This window comes from Sardina pilchardus, chromosome 5, assembly GCF_963854185.1.
Source record: "Sardina pilchardus chromosome 5, fSarPil1.1, whole genome shotgun sequence".
In the NCBI taxonomy this organism is placed as follows: domain Eukaryota; kingdom Metazoa; phylum Chordata; class Actinopteri; order Clupeiformes; family Clupeidae; genus Sardina; species Sardina pilchardus.
This window is the reverse complement of record NC_084998.1, coordinates 7,967,917-7,983,894: the sequence shown is the minus strand read 5'-3', so window position 1 is coordinate 7,983,894 and position 15,978 is coordinate 7,967,917. Positions and strand designations below refer to the sequence as shown.

The 15,978-nt window shown below is 44.3% G+C and overlaps 2 protein-coding genes across 7 annotated transcripts in view; both read left to right on the top strand.

The window, feature by feature from the left end:
• LOC134079752 (RIMS-binding protein 3C) overlaps positions 1-15,978 on the top strand; it is a 58,453-nt gene that overhangs the window by 41,504 nt on the left and 971 nt on the right. The window contains exons 3-9 of the mRNA XM_062535830.1: positions 1,826-1,933; positions 2,535-2,663; positions 4,711-4,890; positions 6,014-6,226; positions 12,172-12,177; positions 13,443-13,604; positions 15,742-15,831. Coding sequence (XP_062391814.1) covers positions 1,826-1,933; positions 2,535-2,663; positions 4,711-4,890; positions 6,014-6,226; positions 12,172-12,177; positions 13,443-13,604; positions 15,742-15,831 — 888 coding nt within the window. The remainder of the gene's footprint in view (positions 1-1,825; positions 1,934-2,534; positions 2,664-4,710; positions 4,891-6,013; positions 6,227-12,171; positions 12,178-13,442; positions 13,605-15,741; positions 15,832-15,978) is intronic.
• The window catches only part of LOC134080032 (RIMS-binding protein 2), a 210,831-nt gene continuing 200,875 nt past the window's right edge, over positions 6,023-15,978 (top strand). For all 6 annotated transcript variants that reach the window (XR_009939155.1, XM_062536236.1, XM_062536235.1 and 3 more), the window contains exons 1-4: positions 6,023-6,226; positions 13,443-13,604; positions 14,663-14,746; positions 15,742-15,831. The gene's annotated coding sequence lies outside the window, so the exon portion shown is untranslated. The remainder of the gene's footprint in view (positions 6,227-13,442; positions 13,605-14,662; positions 14,747-15,741; positions 15,832-15,978) is intronic.

The window sequence follows — 15,978 nt, the reverse complement described above, 5'->3', positions numbered from 1 at the left end:
TTGCTTACATCAATGATTTTAAACCTCTATAGGGTTAATTATGGCCAAGCCGAAGTTTGTCTGTCCAGTATTTTCCATTTCATTTCTCTCTTACAACCCTCTTCTCCTCTCTATAGACTTGTTTCTAATGCCTCAGTCTTATCACAGAAACCGATAATAAGTTCTCTGCTCAGACTTCTAATGTTGGGACAGATTTGTCTCTTTTGTTGCCCTTGAACAAGTGAATCTGCCCAAATTGCTTCGGAGTGCTATTCTGGCTGCTGTGTAGTTAATGATTGGCTAAATGCTTCTCTCGTAACGAACGCCCAGAGCCAAACTGCCTCATGTCATTGTTTGGTGTCAATACCATGTTGTATCCTCTCAGTTCTGTATTGATTCACTGCCTGTGTGTGATGGCAGCAAGTCACATGTGATAGCAACCAATGTTGCTGTCTCTGCTTTTATGGTTGGCTTTAGGTTGCCCACCCAACTGGGTACATCTGTGTATCATACAACACGTGGTGACTTGCCAAGTTTGAGGTTTGAATGCTGTTTCCATGAAGGTGTGGTGTCCACCCCCCTCACACCCCACCTCTCCTTCTCCCTCTTTTCCTCTCCTCTCCCTCCCTCCCTCTCTCCTTCTATCTCTCCCTCTCTCCCTCTCCCTTCCTCCCTCTCTCTCTGGTGGGGGGCACCCTCCTCTCCCTCCCTCTCTCCTTCTATCTCTCCCTCTCCCTCCCTCTCTCTCTCTCTCTGGTGGGGGGCATGAAGGGCACAGCGGCGGGCATCCCTCTCCAGCTGGCATTGGCATGTCCCCTCCCCTGGTGCCCCAGGATCTGAGGCATTAGAAGCCGTGTGGCCACCAAAGCTGCCACTCTCACAGCCCATCCAGCTGGCCCCAGTCTGAGACTCTGGTGCTTGTGAGCATGTTTCGCTTGTATCCGACAGCTCACGAGGTGGCAGGGGTCCTTCAAAATGAAGGGAAATGAAGAGAGGAAGCAGATGTAGGAGGTCTATGTTGGTGCCCAGCGCCCAACACAATACGCTCTCTTTTCATGCTTTAGGCAGCGCTAGTTTAATTGGGAGAAAAAAAGGATGAAAATCTCTCCGTCAAGGTGATGTTATTACATTATACAGTAGCTCTTCATTGGATGGTATTGTGTACCATATTGGAATTCTTCACATGGCGTACGCCTCCACGTTTCCTTTGCTGTGTCTGTTTCCTGACATGTTTTTTTTTAAGCCTGCGCACAATCAAATTGACTGCACTGATGAAGAAGTTCTTGTCTCAAAGAGCTGATGTGCCATTTATCACAAGAGCTGTCCATTCAGGGCAGTTATAGACGAGCTGTCTGTTCAGCAGGCATCAGGCGGAGGGTGTCAGCAGAGAAGAGCTTCTCCGGCGGCTACCTGAAGACACCTCTCTGGAGTCCTGTGTCAGGGAAATTCATCCTCATTATGACAATGAGGCAAAGATCAATCAGGCTTGCAGCTCTGCAGGTCTGTAGGGTACTGTTAGGAGAGGGTCAATCTTGTACCACAGATTATCAATAGTGTTATATGAAGGTCAGTGAGGGTTTTTTTGTACAGCTTTTAGCTTCTGGTTTAGGACATGCCCCTGCGAGTGCACACAAAGGATCACAGTGAGCAGACAGTTGAACTTGGCTATAAGATATGAAATAGGCTTGAAAACAGCCACTGTCTGTGGCAATATTGAGGGTGGACTTGTAAAAGAAATGTGAAATAGTCACTTTTTATGGAGGGGTCCTTTTTCAGTGAAATGGTGAGTAAAATATTAGTGACTGCAAGTTCCTTTAATGGAGTCGTTTGTTTTTCTCTTTCTCAGAATGGCATGGATTATGGCTTCCTGGTGCGCCAGAACTCCGAGTTGCTGCGGGCACTGGATAACATGGAGAAGACCTGCGCTACACTCAGAGAGGAGAACAGCCTTCTGGTGAGAACTGTCTGCATGAACATTCATTAACAGCCGCCATATTGAGAGAGTCAAGACCACAACCTGCACAGTGCACTTTAAAGTACAGTTTGACTTAAACTACTCTATAGACAAGTGCAAGGCAAGGTTATTCAACTATGACCGAAAAGTGACACAAGGGTCTTTCTTAGGTGTTAGAAAATAAGAAAAATATGATTTTTAGAAATATAATTTAAGGTAATATGGTCTTTTTGGCTCTGTGGTCCATGGTCATAGACAGACGTGTCTGATTATTTGTTGTTGTCTGATGGTCAAATTCAAATTTCCTGTTTAACTTAATTTTCATCTGCAGAGTGATTAGCATAATGGCATCAACATGTTAATCTAATTATAATTCTTCCTCCAGTACTAACCATCACAGCATGTAAATGGATAACATAAATAGATTTTCTTTAACAAAGATGGCTGCATCCCAAAGCTCTTGAACTCCCGACCCCTCACAGCGGTAAAAACCATCAGGTAGAAGGCTGAAGTGGAAGCTGTTAGCAAGGACAGTATCAGAGCAGCTGTTTCCCCAGTGACCCCCCTGACCTCTTCTCCCCCCCTCCGCCCCCCCGTACAGAGGAAGAGCAGCTCCCCAGAGACGGAGGAGAAGGTGAAGAGATTGCGGAAGAAGAACACAGAGCTGGCGGTCATTGCTAAAAGACTGGAAGACAGGGCACGCAAGCTGCAGGAGGCCAACCTTAAAGTGGTATAGTCATGTTCTTATGCTAAAGTATGAGAAGTGTAAAGGGACATTCACATCAGGAACGATAATGATAATGGCAATAAAAAGTATCGTTCTAGCTGATATGAATGACAACGTCCACAGATGAACTGTAACGATAACGACTTGAAGAACGATGGCGTTGGGGAGTTTGGGAATGATATTGGCTGATAGCCAATCAGAATCCATCAAATTTTAGGCGTCACATTCGTCAAAACACGAGGAGAGACTTTTCTCTTTATCTTGGTCAGTGTGGCCACTTTAATTGTTATAGTTTGTTATCTTTATCGTTATCACTCCTGGTGTGAATGGCCCTTTAAGCACTTTACACTTCACTGTCCGTGTAGTTGTATAATAGGTTCCTGCCTGGAGTTTATTAGGGTTCGATCTGATGATGACTACTGTATCTTAATATAAACGAGGCCCTCCACTCCAGGGCTTTGGTGTGATAATTTGACTGATTGTCGGTTTATAACAATCTGTTTTCAAATTCTTTGGAACATACTTTTTTTAACAGAAGTTGTTATGTCAGCATTGCTTTCTGACAACCAGAGATTAATCTCACCAAGGTTGCACATATGCTCTTTACTTCTCCCAGCTGGGGAGACATATTTCATTGTCAGTCAGATTATGGCTCTATCATTAACAGGCTTAACATCATGAAAAACCTGTCAGAACATATGTATGTTTTTCTTGTTGATATTTGGTGCCTGAATGTGAAGTTTGTTTGGCTCTGCTCCGTCTCTGCATTGCCCGAATACTCCCCGTAGAGCCAGGCCGCAGATCAGATGTCTCCAGTGCAGCCTAATGAACCAATCTAGGTGATTCAGGCCCAGATGAATGGGCACCCTTGTTTCCCCAGTGAGACCCCAGGCAAACAGCAGATTGGGTTATTATGGGTAGTTAGGAGAACCTAAATAAATTTTCTCCCTGTTGGCATGCTTCCCGTGTGCATGCCAGCCCAGTGATGTTTTTTCCAGCGAAACCCTATACGCCATGCATGGGCAATGCTGGTGCTAGTGATGAGAACGAGAACGAGAACAGTTCTAATGGGGGTCATTTGTTTTGACTGAAAGTTACTGTCACAGGATGAGACTGTGAAACCAGACTTATCATTCGTTTACTGATATCATGCGTGGGTCTGAAAAAAAAACATTAGCCAAACCGATCCTGAAATATTTATCATGCAAACACCAGCATGTGTGTCGATGAAGAAGCATGTGCTGCTGAGGGCTTTCATTTTGATGAAATCCTCCAGTCGGTAGTTTTGTGTGGGAGGGCAGCCCCTCCCTCCTGTTGCCCTGGCGAGGGTTGCTGGGGAACCCTCGCCCAGAAGGCCACCTGCACAGCCACCTGTCGCAGCCCTGCTGGCCATGTGCACTGGCCGGGTAGGTGTCCCTCAGCACCTGTTCAGCACTCAGCAACAGAGGGTCGTTTTGTAGACCACCTCGGCAGTCATTCATGTACACAGAGACACACACAGACACACACAAGCTCACATTTATGCACATTCAACATGTCATAAAAGTATAGCCGTTAGTTACTATCCAAATGCTCTTCTTCCTCAGGATAAACAAGAGTTTCTGTACAACAGTGCTGGTTATACAGCAACTGTCCAGTAACTTTAGGTTACTGTCATAATGAAGTGTCTTGCAATGAGGGCAGAATTAGGTTTAATGAACTTATTGTGCGCATGATTCCGTATTCACTTGCATGTAGAAATACAAAGCAACTTCTTAATAGTTACAACTAGTGGTTTTGTTTTGTACATAATCTCAGTCAGGCCTTTATGTTGTGAAATTAAAAAAGAATTGTTAAACGTGATCTCTTACCCCGAGTAACACATGTCTGGCATTTCACATGTCTTTTCAAATTTCAAATTGACCACAAGGGAAGATCAGCTTTTTAGACAGTCGAGACTTGAGGCACTAAATGGGCACCTCCATTGTTGTTTTTACTTAAGCAAGGAGCACTGGCCATCTTTTAATGACCCCCACAGCTGCGTGTGTAACTGCTGTTGTGTGTGGCGCAGGTGAACAGCCCTTTCCCAGTGAAGGCCGGAGCAGTGGAGCAGTACAAGAGGGCGTTTGCGCGGCAGAGGGCACGCGACCTGGCCCAGCACGCCGACACGCTGCTCTCCAAGGACAAGGAGATCGCTGCCCTGCAGCAAGAGTGCAGGGAGCTGCAGACTCGTGTCGGGCACGGGGGCAAGGTACAGAGGCACTGACAGCCCCACTAAAACACCCTGGAGTTTCCACTCTTCAGGGGGATATTCCAAGTATGTGGTTTAGTGACAAACCTGGGTAAGTTATCTCAGGTAAACCTCCTACAACAAGAGCCCAATGGCATTGTTTTGTGAAGAGAATAAAGCCGTACAGCTCTTCTATTAGGAGATTTACCACTCTGAATTACTCTGAATTAACTTACCCAGGTTTGTCACTATACCATGTACTTGGAATACCATCCAGAGCTATTAGAGACCGCGCTGCTTGACTCATGCCTATGTTGCCCCCTAGTGGGCTGTCTAAACATTACACTGACGTTGGAGTCTTCTTAGCTGGAATGGTTAGGGCGGTGGTGGTGTGAATGACTTCATTTCCCTTTGGGATAGTAAGACTGTTTTCAGTTTAAATTCTTCTGATGTTGTTGGTTAGCCTCAGCTGGGAACCAAATCTCAGTATATCAGACAGAAATTCATGCATGGCAAAGATAATATATTATATTACAACACAAGTGTGATAGCTTCTATTACTGTTTTCAACATTGCTCAAGCCAACTACATGTGTTATGAAGGCATATACAAATACGGATATGTTCCATTTTGACGGTAATTAAGGATTACATACACTTTTAAAAGCGAAGAGATTAGTTTAAGAATGAGATTAATGTCCGGTTAAGCACCAAATCATCGGCTAAATGTGGATGGGTGGACTAAAAATGGTGTTTAATACTAAGCTGAGTTGAACATGTCCACTAGATGGCAGACACGATCACCCTAAAGGCAGTTCTCCTAATGGCAGTAGGGCATTTCAGGCCATGACACACAGCACAGCAGCACAAGCACAGCCTTCACACCAGTTACCGAAATGGATTGACTCCTAAAACTTTAGCATTTTGGACGTTTTGAACAGAATGAAAACTCTGTCTCTTATCTTCATTCTGTCTCTTTAACTTCATCCATAAGTACATAGCACACACACACACACACACACACACACACACACACACACACACACACACACGTAATACATTATCTTTTCTTCACTCTGCATGTGAGTGTGAGAGTATATTGTTCATATTGTGAGTTGGTGGTGTGTGTGTGTGTGTGTCTGTAGGACGTCCAGATTCCCTGTGCGGTGGCTGACTTTGAGCGTCTGCTGCGCGAGTCCCAGAAGGAGGTGCTGAGGCTGCAGCGGCAGCTGTCCGTCAGCGCTGTGCGCGACGCCACACCTGAGGCCGCACCTGAGGCCACACCTGAGACCGCACCCACTGAAGCCCCTGAGGCCACACCCACTCAAGCCCCGGAATCCACCGACATCACCGACAAGGTGACTTGACTACCGTCACATATACTGTACACCGAGTCCTCACTCTACTCCAACTCTTACCTCAAATGATTGAGCATGCAAATCAATACCTGGTAAATAAAACTGTAATCGGTGATCATACGGGTCACTGGTTCAATTGTAGCCCCCGTTTGGATCATATTTTAATTGGACGTTTCTTTTTTACCAGCTAAGATGAAAAATGTGTTTTGTTTATTATTGTTTAGAATGGCCACGTCACATTAGCCTGCATTCTTTTTAACCTATGTATGCACTCAGGTTTTCCTGATATTGAATACATCTTGCAGAAGTGTCTAGTTAGGAAAGATGTAAAGCTTACAATTACTTTTGAATTTTACTCAATCCCGCCTTAGCCTTTTAATGTCCCTGCACTCTTATCCACTGCCATGTCTCATCCCTCCGAAAAAATCTCCTTTCTCCCTTCATGAAGTTCAAGTATTTAGAGGAAACACTGCATGCCTATTTCTTCAACCAATCGTTTATTTTGCATTGCAGAGGTTACAAACAGCATCGTAGTTCACGCTGCATTGGCTAGTTCAGTCCGTCACCTCTGGTAACTTTGGTAGCAGCCTGTGTGTGATCCTTCTGCAGTTGAACGAAGTAGCCTATGAATAATTAATGCTCAACACTGCTACTAGTGGAGGGTGTACAAAATAGATGCCATGATTCCACATATTTTCATAGGTCATTTAGAAGCCCAAAGCTAACTGTACAGAGAGGAGAAGGTGACATTCTATTGATAGTAAAAAGTTGAAATTGTCAGAAGTGGAGATGTGCCACAGCCACGATGTGCCAAGATATTTGCCATGGCTTCTACTTGTTATTATAAATGAGCCAATGAAGTTTCATGGGAATCAGCTGTATACAATGGCATGCAGTATATTGACTGCTGAAATTTGATTGGCCGTTGGTGGCCTAAGCACAAGTTTTCTGACAACCAGACTTCTGTTTTCACCATCCTTGGCAGCTCCGCAAGAAACCTCAGCATTTATAGGCCAGGAAAGAAACAAGCTGTGTGTATGCAAACATGAAAAGTGGGCCAAAACACAAACTGATCCCGAAGTGACCCTTGGCTGTTCTTGGGCTCTTCATCTGAGCCACCGAGTTGTGGCGGAGCCCTGGCACTGGGCAAGATGTCACGGTGGGGAGGGGGTGGGTGGGTGGGTGCCACGGACACATGGACCGGCTCACTCACTCTTCTGAAGTAGGGGTGGATCCTTCCTAAGGCCCAGGATTATGTGTGTTTGTTAATATGGAATTTGGTGCAGTGGGGTTTTTTGGGAGCTTAGCGTATGTTTACACTGACATGGATGCTGTTTTGTGGTGTTATATAATGGCTTTCTGGTGGACAAACTGCCAGTAATCTGCAGTAAGGCATAATGAGCTGATTCCCTGTCTTTAACTTGGGCCTGTGAGGGAGAGGGAGGTCAACACAGAGGGGGAGAGAGAGAGAGATGTGTGTGAAGTGTCTTTCTAGCAAGTGTTTTTCTAGCGTCGTCATTGTATCAGGCATTGAGAAAGGAAAATTGAGGATTTGAAGCAATCATCTAGCTCGGAAAAGTATTCAAACGTCCCCCTGAAACACATTTTTTCACTCACCAAAGAGCCTTACATATTACATTCTCATTTATTGGGCACTTTAATGTTGTAATATATTTCCATTAGTCAATTATGTAGGTTAGTTATTTTCTTAACATTCATAACAAAAATGACTAATCAGAAAACGGAAAAACATATACATTGCATATTCAGCCCCTATGCTTTTGAGTACAATATTGATTCCTAGATTTTACAGAGGTGCTACTGCTCATAATCAAGTCCCGTTTATGTTTGTTTAAGTAGAGATCTCCTGCTGGATATAATAATCACTCTGTCTAAGGGTCACTAAATAGGTTTTGGAGATGCAGATGAGAGAGAGGTCATGAAATGGGGCTACTGAAGTGAGGTAGAGACTCCCAAGAAAGTTTCCAAGTGTTCTACTGTATGCATAAGAAGAAAGTGAAATTTGCATGCCTAAAATAAATATGACAAATCCTAAAAACAGTGGATTAAATATTAAAAGTGGATTCTAATACGTCGCCTTATAGTAATCCTACCGAAGGGGAGAAATGCACATCGACACACGGCAATGCTGTTGGGCTCAAACTTAAACAATTCATTTCAGTTGGGTAAAATCACCCACAAGGATGGAATGGGTGCTGATAGTGCAATGGCATTTGTATTTGTCACAGACAACCCTGCTGTAGCCCGTTATATTATCCAAAAGCGACTGCAGTTTGATACAGCATTGACAACATTAACACCGTGGTTGACAACTCGGGGAAGCCTTATTTCTCTCTCAGTGCTAGCTGACACTAGTTAGCTTGCTAACTCAGAGGTAAGAAGAACTAGTTAACTTGGTTTGAAAAAGTTCTTAACCAGTGTTCACTAACAAGCTCTTTGCCTAGCTGAACTGCAGGTTTCATTGTTCTGTTAAAGGAACGTGAACCCATTTTAGCTAATTGTATGCTCATTTACATAAATTAAAATGAGGGCATGCTTCAGTAGAACATGTGCACTATTTAGTAAATTGAGCACACAATTCAGTAAATTGAGCACACATTCTCTTTTTTTTCAATTTTGTCTGATTTATTTTCTCACAAAAAAAACAAACAGCATCCTTGAAAATATGACAGAGGCACAGTGAAGCATTGCTTATTCTGATGCCTGTTTCCCCTCTCCTCCCCCTATCCCCCCTCTCATCCCCAAGCCCACAAAAGCCCATAAAAATAATAAATAAATTATATATTTACTAAAATATTTTTTTTTTTATTTCTTTATTTTTTTATTTCTTTTTAAAAAAACGTTCTCTTGATATACACAACAAATCATATTGCATTCAATCTTCATTACACCTCCGTGGTTCCCTACATTAGGGAGTGACCTATTACGGAAATAACTATCATCAAAGTAAACAGCGTTTTTTGCCACCAAAGAGGCTCAACGTGTCATTACAACATCAGCCAGACAGGATCTCTGTGGAGATATATGTCTGCCTGTTCACTCCAGTAAAGGCAAAGAAACTGTATACTATGAGAGTTTGATGTTGACCCCATGTGAAGGTGACCGGTTAAACCAATGTCCCCAGTGTAAGCACTGCTAGCTCAATGCTGGATGGAGTTTTGTCCCCACTGAAGTATTTAAAGATATATATGGAATAGAATATAGAACGGACTAAGAAATGTCCTTGTAATTTCAGTTAAAAAGCCATTTGTCCCATCAGCAGTATATAAAATATAATGTATTAAAATTAGTATTACTAAAATAAATGCTTCTGTCATATTATGCAACATTGCAGTACCCTTTGTATGGCTTGGGCCTAGACTCCAAGCACATCCAATTCACTGACCACTTAAAGTTTTTTTTTCTGTGAATCTCACCCTTCGCTCTAAAGCTCAGATGAGAATGCCAGTACTGGTAATCTGTCATTTGACACACACACACACACACACACTCAGTCACTCACTCAGAAAGGGGCCATGTTGTGTGTGTGTGTGTGTGTGTGTACATAGTGTGTGCGCGCACACACTAATCCCCTCTGACAACAGAATGGTACAGTCCAGTAATCCTCTCTGTGTTGCCGTGGTTGCGGTGAGAGGGTTCTGGATGGTAGGTAAGACTCTAACCGGACCAAAGACTTCTCGTGCTCACCCAGCTCTGGACAACAGGGAGCTGGGGACGGCCTACACATTTCCACAAGTGTCAGGAGAGGGGTAGGTCACCTGTCGTATGTGTCTGTGTTTTCTGTTGGTGTGTGTGTGTGTGTGTGTGTGTGTGTGTGTGTGTGCATTTGCCTGTGCACATCTGCGAGATAAGGATAAGAAGCAGAGTGTATAGGGTGCAGACTGGGCCATGCCACCCGGTTGGCATTAAGAGATATACGCTGCGTGCATGCTGTGCCCATGATCATGGCAGTGCCAGAAATCTCATGCAGCGCCCAAAACAGCAAGGGCTTTTTCGGTTTGTTTTTCCCATCCCAACTTATCTCTAGCCGCTCCGAGTTTAGGCTGCACCAAAAAGATGCCGGGCGGCCAGATTATAGCTTTTCCGTGCACGCCCGCGACTGTTTTCCATCGCTGTGTGGTGGCACATACTGCTGACCAGACTCAACGCAAAGTCGATTTTTTTTTTGCTGTCCGTCCATTTTGCTGGATCAGAGGAGAGGAGAGGCGGAAATCTGTGCCCGACGCATTCCCAGCTCCCTCCCAGTTTCACCACGCAGCAGCTGGAGCCGGCAGAGGAGAGGAGAGGCCTAGTCGAGTGACGACTGACCAAATCTCTGTTTTGTAACAGTCCGAGGTTTCCGTGTCCAGATGTGGGAATTTAAGTGGCGTGGCACGGCTCAAGACAGCCTGGCCCTCACTGGGCCACGCGCCGTTGGATATGTCCGCATCGATATGTATTAAAAACAGAAAAACGTAGCACGCCGGCCAATCCATTAAGGTGCTTTTAAAAGAAGTGATCCAGTTACCCGTTTCAGTTGTCCACAGGGATTACAGCAATGTGCTTATGGCACCTAGGGCCTGCCCCATCTGATCTGTGTGCCTCCGTAAGCATGGGCTAGGACTGGGTGTACCTTGGTTAACACATTGAGGAGCTGGAGAACAGGAATGTGTTAGGGTGTTAGCTAGCAGCACCAGGTGCTTATTAGCCATTGCATTCCTGCTAATGCATTTGTCTTGGTGTTACACAACAATATTTTTCTTGAAGCGTGTTTGATGCAGTGGAGATGACAGAAGGTGTTCTTTAGTTAGCATGATTGTGGATTACTCTACATTACAAGTACAAGAGACATCGATCAGCTCACTCCTAGTTCTGGTGTCAGTTGGTGGTGTCGTCGTCGTCGTCTATGAAAAGCCTGAGATTACTCGGCGTCGTTCTAGGAGCTCTGAGATTTTGTTTAGAGTTCTTCACGAATGGTGACATCAAGGGGTTGGGATTATCCTGCTTCCCATGGGAAAAGGCCGATATAATTCCCATCTCTCCCCTCCGCTTTACAGTGAGGCTGACCTACACACACTGTGCTGGGCTACAATCCCCAGATGATTAGATTACCAGCTCTCAAAGTTCAACGTAAATATTCGTGAATAAACTGTCAGGACGCATGTTACCTTCCTACACAGGTCTCCACAGGGCTGACTTTGTAAGCTCATACAGGAGCTGCTCTCAGCCGTTAAGCTTAGCTCAGTCGCTGCTACGTGTGGAAAGATGGGTGGACGTGTCAGTTTTGTGGGACTGCGAGATGTTTCCCCTGGAGTGGGTGTCACTGATGCAGGTCAAACAAGGCCAGCAGGTGATCACCTCAACACTGAGTCCTGAACTGCACTCTATCTGTCTCGCACAGCGACACTTACTTACTTACTTACTTAATTATTCATTTGGCCGACGCTGTTATTCAAAGCGACTTACATTTGTCAATTATTACAAGGGCCAGACTTCCCAGAACAACAACAAGGGTGAAGTACCTTGCACAATGGTGGCAACCAGGAATTGAACCCACATCCTTTTCTGCCTACTTCATGCTAGCCCAGCTCCTTATCAAGTAGACCACCTGGGCCCCTACCCCTGTAGGCACCTCACACAGTGCTGCAACCCCACATACTGTAGTAGACATGGCTCTCCTCCCACAGAAGTCAGTTTCCATAATTACTGAATCCTTTTGTGCAAACTTCAGGAAGTAGGTGCTTTAACTGTTCATATGTCTTTCGAGGTTTTTTTTTTTTTTTTGTGCACCTGAAGCTCGAAAACGGTGTATATGCCCAATCTACTCTGTTGCATGATCCAGATCTGTCACACCGCTCCTAATTCCTATGCTCACTCTTGACGAGGGCTTTCCTGCTTTAAGGAGTTGTGTTCTCTGTAACGTCAGCTTCCACACTCCTCCATAGATGACGGTGAGGAGCCTTCAATTTGACCATCGAGGCATCTCTGTTTTATGTTTTTCAGAAGTGAGGAGGACATCACCCGCGCTGTTTATAAACTTTTCTCAAACAAGGGATCTGTCCATTGCCATTACTCATTTTTACAAATGTATTCAAAGCTAAATTAGTAAAAAAGTATAGTAAATGTCACTTAAATTGCGATGAAAAAATGATCAGTCATGTTGTGAGGGTGGAGCGAGTGACGTTGCCATCAGCCCAGCTTAAAGGCAAACCCATGTGTTGAGAGCACCCCTCACCCTCTGCGCCGCTCGTTTGATCCTGTTACTTGGTCACGGCCTTGGCTGGTGTGGCACAGTTCTGCCGAGAGCATTAAAAGGTGTCAGTCTAAAATTAGCCGCTGATTCTCGACTCTTAGCTCAGCTGAGGAGAGGGAAGCTGACAGCAATGTCATGCATTTGTCCAGCGTCCAGTGCTTTCGCTCCTGTCGGCTAACCAAGGTCATAGCCAGCCAGCCGTCTGCTCAGGGTTGTGTTTTTTATTATATAAACCGTATGATCTCCCACTACCTGTTGATGGATGACTAGAATTATCTTTTCATACCGGGTACGCAATAAAACAGAAGGCAGGGTTGCCGTTGTCCTTCACCTTCATTTGAAACCTTGCAGTCTTGGGGATTGGAACCTTAGCTTTACTCACAAAAGGATACCAATAGGAGGCTGCCAATTATGTGAGGGCGGACTATTTAAAGTTGCCATTCATACATTGTTGTTTGTTGACTCTGAGGAAGACACCTGCTGTTTCGAAACGTCAGTCTGTTTGCACCATATTAAAACTGCTGATTTGACCGGGTGCTCCAGAAGACTTCCTTTGTGCTGTGGTCCAAGGTTTATATTGGATATCAAAACACTTACTGTAGTCTCCTAGTATCTCTGTGTTGAAATATCCCTGAGGGACAATGGTACTAATCTGTTAGTTTTGTCATTTCCTCTCTTATTTGACTGTTCTCAGATGGTTTTTGGAGTGTGGAAACGGCAGGAGCACACACATCTCACAAAAGCACCAAGAAGAGAAAAACTAAATTAGAAGACCACTTGTGTTTCGCACAAAATATGTGTTATGCATAATGTTTAAGTGTTCAAGTGTGGTAACATGTTTCCTCCTCAGAAGCACCATGAAGAGAAAACACTAGAAGACCACTTGCGTTTTGTGCGCATTATATTAAACATAATGTTTAGGTGTTCAAGTGTTGTAACATGTTTCCTCTTGTTTCTTGTTAGGCCGCGGCTGAGACCCCAACCCCAGCTTTAGATGAGGCTCCTCCCACGCCGGAGGAGACTCCTGCAGAGGAGGCGGAGCCGGGGACAAGAGTGACACCTCGGCTGAGTCCAAGCCCCACCCACCCCCAGGAGCAGACTGAGGAGCAGCGCATTGAGTTTCTGGTGAGAAGAACGAGGGCCCCAAAACTCACCGAAACCCCTCAGAAGTACCCTCAGCACCAGGGATGTAGTTGAGGCTAAACGCTAGTAAAACGCTAGAAATTCAGAAATTGTGTGTGTTTATCCACCTCTTATTAGAGTTGATTCACATCTCAAAAGAGTTTATTCACCAACTGCAACGTTAAACATTCAAAAATCACACGCACAAATACCCTCAGCACGATTATGAATGTTAAAGAAGCACGCCAGCTTTTGGGACGTTGGTTTATTGGCCATCTACCCCAGTTAGATAAGAGGATACATACCCTCCTTTTCTCTGTGCATGCAAGAACCCAGTCTGTCCACTTTTAGCCTAGCTTATCATAATTCAGATAGCTTATAGCTAGCCTGTAGCTACAAGGGAGCTACAGTAACTAACAAGGCTAACTGGTGGAACCCACTTCCGATCAATCAGTATAATCTTTGCAAATTATTTACGTGTAGACACAAGAAATGACAGGCTTAGACCCAGTTTGATTGATTTCTCTGAATAGTCAGTACTGCAATGGTGATCTATGCCTTCTTGCCTGTTCTTAGCTAGCAATTAGCCTCTATGTGGGTCCATATTCCATATTCATTCACCAGTAATTTTTACAGTATTTGCCATGGCAATACTGAAATAAGCTTATTTCTGCCTTTGTTGGGCCTGTGTGTAAGCTGCATTTAGAATAATTAAAGGATGCTAAGCTTTGTAATTCCTTGGCGTTAGTGTGCCAGAGGTCAATATTTAAATCACACGCTTATTCTTCCAGGATTTCAGATTAATTCAGTGGTATATATGCACAGTCATTCTTTTCTAAACCATATACAGCAGGTGGTGTTTACTGCAGATTTTTTAGTGATTTTGCATCTCAATATCTCCAAATCCAGTATTGGATTTTGACATCTGAAATCCAGTATTGGATAATACAGATAATTCAAAGAGCCCATTGTATGTGTTATGCAGTCTAAACAGTCTTAACTGTGAGCATATTTCTCGGCACTGGTTGCTCATAAAAGAACGGCTTTTTTTGTTGTTGCAGGAAAGTGAGTTGAGCAAAAAGAGAAAAGAATGTGAAAGTCTTGAGCATGATGTTAGGAAGCGGCAGAAGAGATGTCTGGATTTGGTAAGTAGCAGTCCTGCCCTTTTCACTCCCAACATCCTGCTATGTTTATGAAACATGTAAAACAAACAAGTGCTGCTGCTGGTCATGTTGAGTTCAATAGACGCATCGTAGTAGACCTCCACAGTCTATTGTGGCTTGCTAAAGTAACCTCCAAAGTCATCGCCATTTTCCCTATTCCTGCCGTAAGGTTGATATCGGTCACTCGGATTTCGATCAGGACTTTGACCGAACCATTCGTGCTTGCTTTTCGTTTTCTGTGTGAGAATCAGTTTCCGGTTCCAGCATTTCTGGCTGAATTTCTCCATTTTTAGAATTTAGAATGTGCTATTGTGTAGTGTGCCGTGCTGTGAGGTGTTTAGCGGGGGCCAAAGGTGACACAAGGAGCAGGGAGGCTCCTGCAAGCAGAGATGGGAGTTGTGTGCAGGGCTAAGTTAGCATGTTCATGCATCCCACATGATACATGAGTCAAATATGTACTGTTACTTTCAATCCATTTTAAGGAAAAACGTCTGAGTGTATTATTTTGAAGAACAGAGATGCGTCAGAATACTTCCTTTTTCAGGGGCCTTCACAGTATCCTCCATGAATGTTTGTTTTGGGGGACAGCCTTTTCTACACAGCATATGAGTGGTGTAATGCACCTTCCACTTTCTTCTTATGGATCCAGTGATGCTCAATTGACATCAAAGCACTTGGATATTTCAAAGACTTGGAGTCTTTTTGTTTTCATTTGCATGTTTTATCAGAGTCTTTATCACACTTGAATACTTTTGCAAGCCACTGCATTTGCTGTAGTATGATTAAAAATCTGCAATGTTATCTTGTAGAGTTCTAAAGTGTGTGTGTGTGTGTGTGTGTGTGTGTGTGTGTGTGTGTGTGTGTGTGTGTGTGTGTGTGTGTGTGTGTGTGTGTGTGTGTGTGTGTGTGTGTGTGTGTGTGTGTGTGTGTGTGTGTGTGTGTGTGTGTGTGTGTGTGTGTGTGTTCTCTGCTACCAGGAGAGCCAGCTCGATGAGGAGCGTGGCAAAAATGAGAGATTAGCCGAGGAGGCAGAACTCCTCAGGCGGAAGGCTCAGCTGCTTGACCAGGTGAGTGACCTCTCCTGCACTCACCCCAGAAGTACTGTATATGCGGACATGATTCCTTAGCCCGCCGTTTCCAGTCTGTGTTGCTGTTTTTGTTCCCCTATTTTTTAAATCGTTTTGGATAAAAGCGTCAGCTAAATGACTACATGC